Source organism: Fulmarus glacialis, unplaced genomic scaffold, assembly GCF_000690835.1.
Source record: "Fulmarus glacialis isolate BGI_N327 unplaced genomic scaffold, ASM69083v1 scaffold48478, whole genome shotgun sequence".
In the NCBI taxonomy this organism is placed as follows: Eukaryota; Metazoa; Chordata; class Aves; order Procellariiformes; family Procellariidae; genus Fulmarus; species Fulmarus glacialis.
The window spans coordinates 1-671 of NW_009227238.1; the positions used below are offsets into that span (position 1 = coordinate 1).

Here is a 671-nt window from a genome sequence, read left to right on the forward strand (position 1 = left end):
AATATATATCTATATATAACCATATGATAAAACTGAATCATTATATAACCATAGTATTACTCTTTTCTCAAGTATTATTAGCTACTGGCCTTAAGTGATAGCATTTTGTATCCTATATCACAGAGATAATCTGATGAAATCTGAGGGTTTAAAATCTAGATGTTCTGAAAGGTATCTGCATACAGCTTTTTCCTTTTTCTGAGAAAAAAGTATTAGAAATTATATGTCAGAGTGAACACACATACGACATAATCTTCCATTGTATTGGTGTTAATGATTATTCACACTTTAAGTGTGAATAGACTGATATCAGGTTTTGTCTGTTCGATATCTGGAAGAAAATTGTAAAAGCAAAAAAGAAAAACATGTATTTTAACTGGTTTTTTCCTTTTGCTACAGAATACCGAAGATTACATGAGTATTTGTTTCTCTGTGTGTGTTCTGTCGTGCTAATGAAATAACACAAATGAAATAGTTCAAAATGCCAGAAAGATGCCATGTTACTGAAATTTATAGAAATTGAAATATTTCCAAGACAAGACAAAAAAACAAATTTACCTGCAGGATGACAAGAGCATTTTCTATTGAAAGATCATCTGAAGGTAAACCTTCACTTTTCCAAACTAACTCCTCACTTTCCGTACACAGGAACCGCCGTAAATCGAACTCTG

At 31.4% G+C, this 671-nt stretch overlaps 1 protein-coding gene across 1 annotated transcript in view; it reads right to left on the reverse strand.

Moving 5' to 3' along the window:
• Positions 1 to 558: 558 nt before the first annotated feature.
• LOC104080620 (cytoplasmic dynein 2 heavy chain 1-like) overlaps positions 559 to 671 on the reverse strand; it is a gene marked incomplete at both ends in the record, with an annotated part of 6,123 nt that continues 6,010 nt past the window's right edge. Inside the window, one exon of the mRNA XM_009583074.1 lies at positions 559 to 668. Coding sequence (XP_009581369.1) covers positions 559 to 668 — 110 coding nt within the window. The remainder of the gene's footprint in view (positions 669 to 671) is intronic.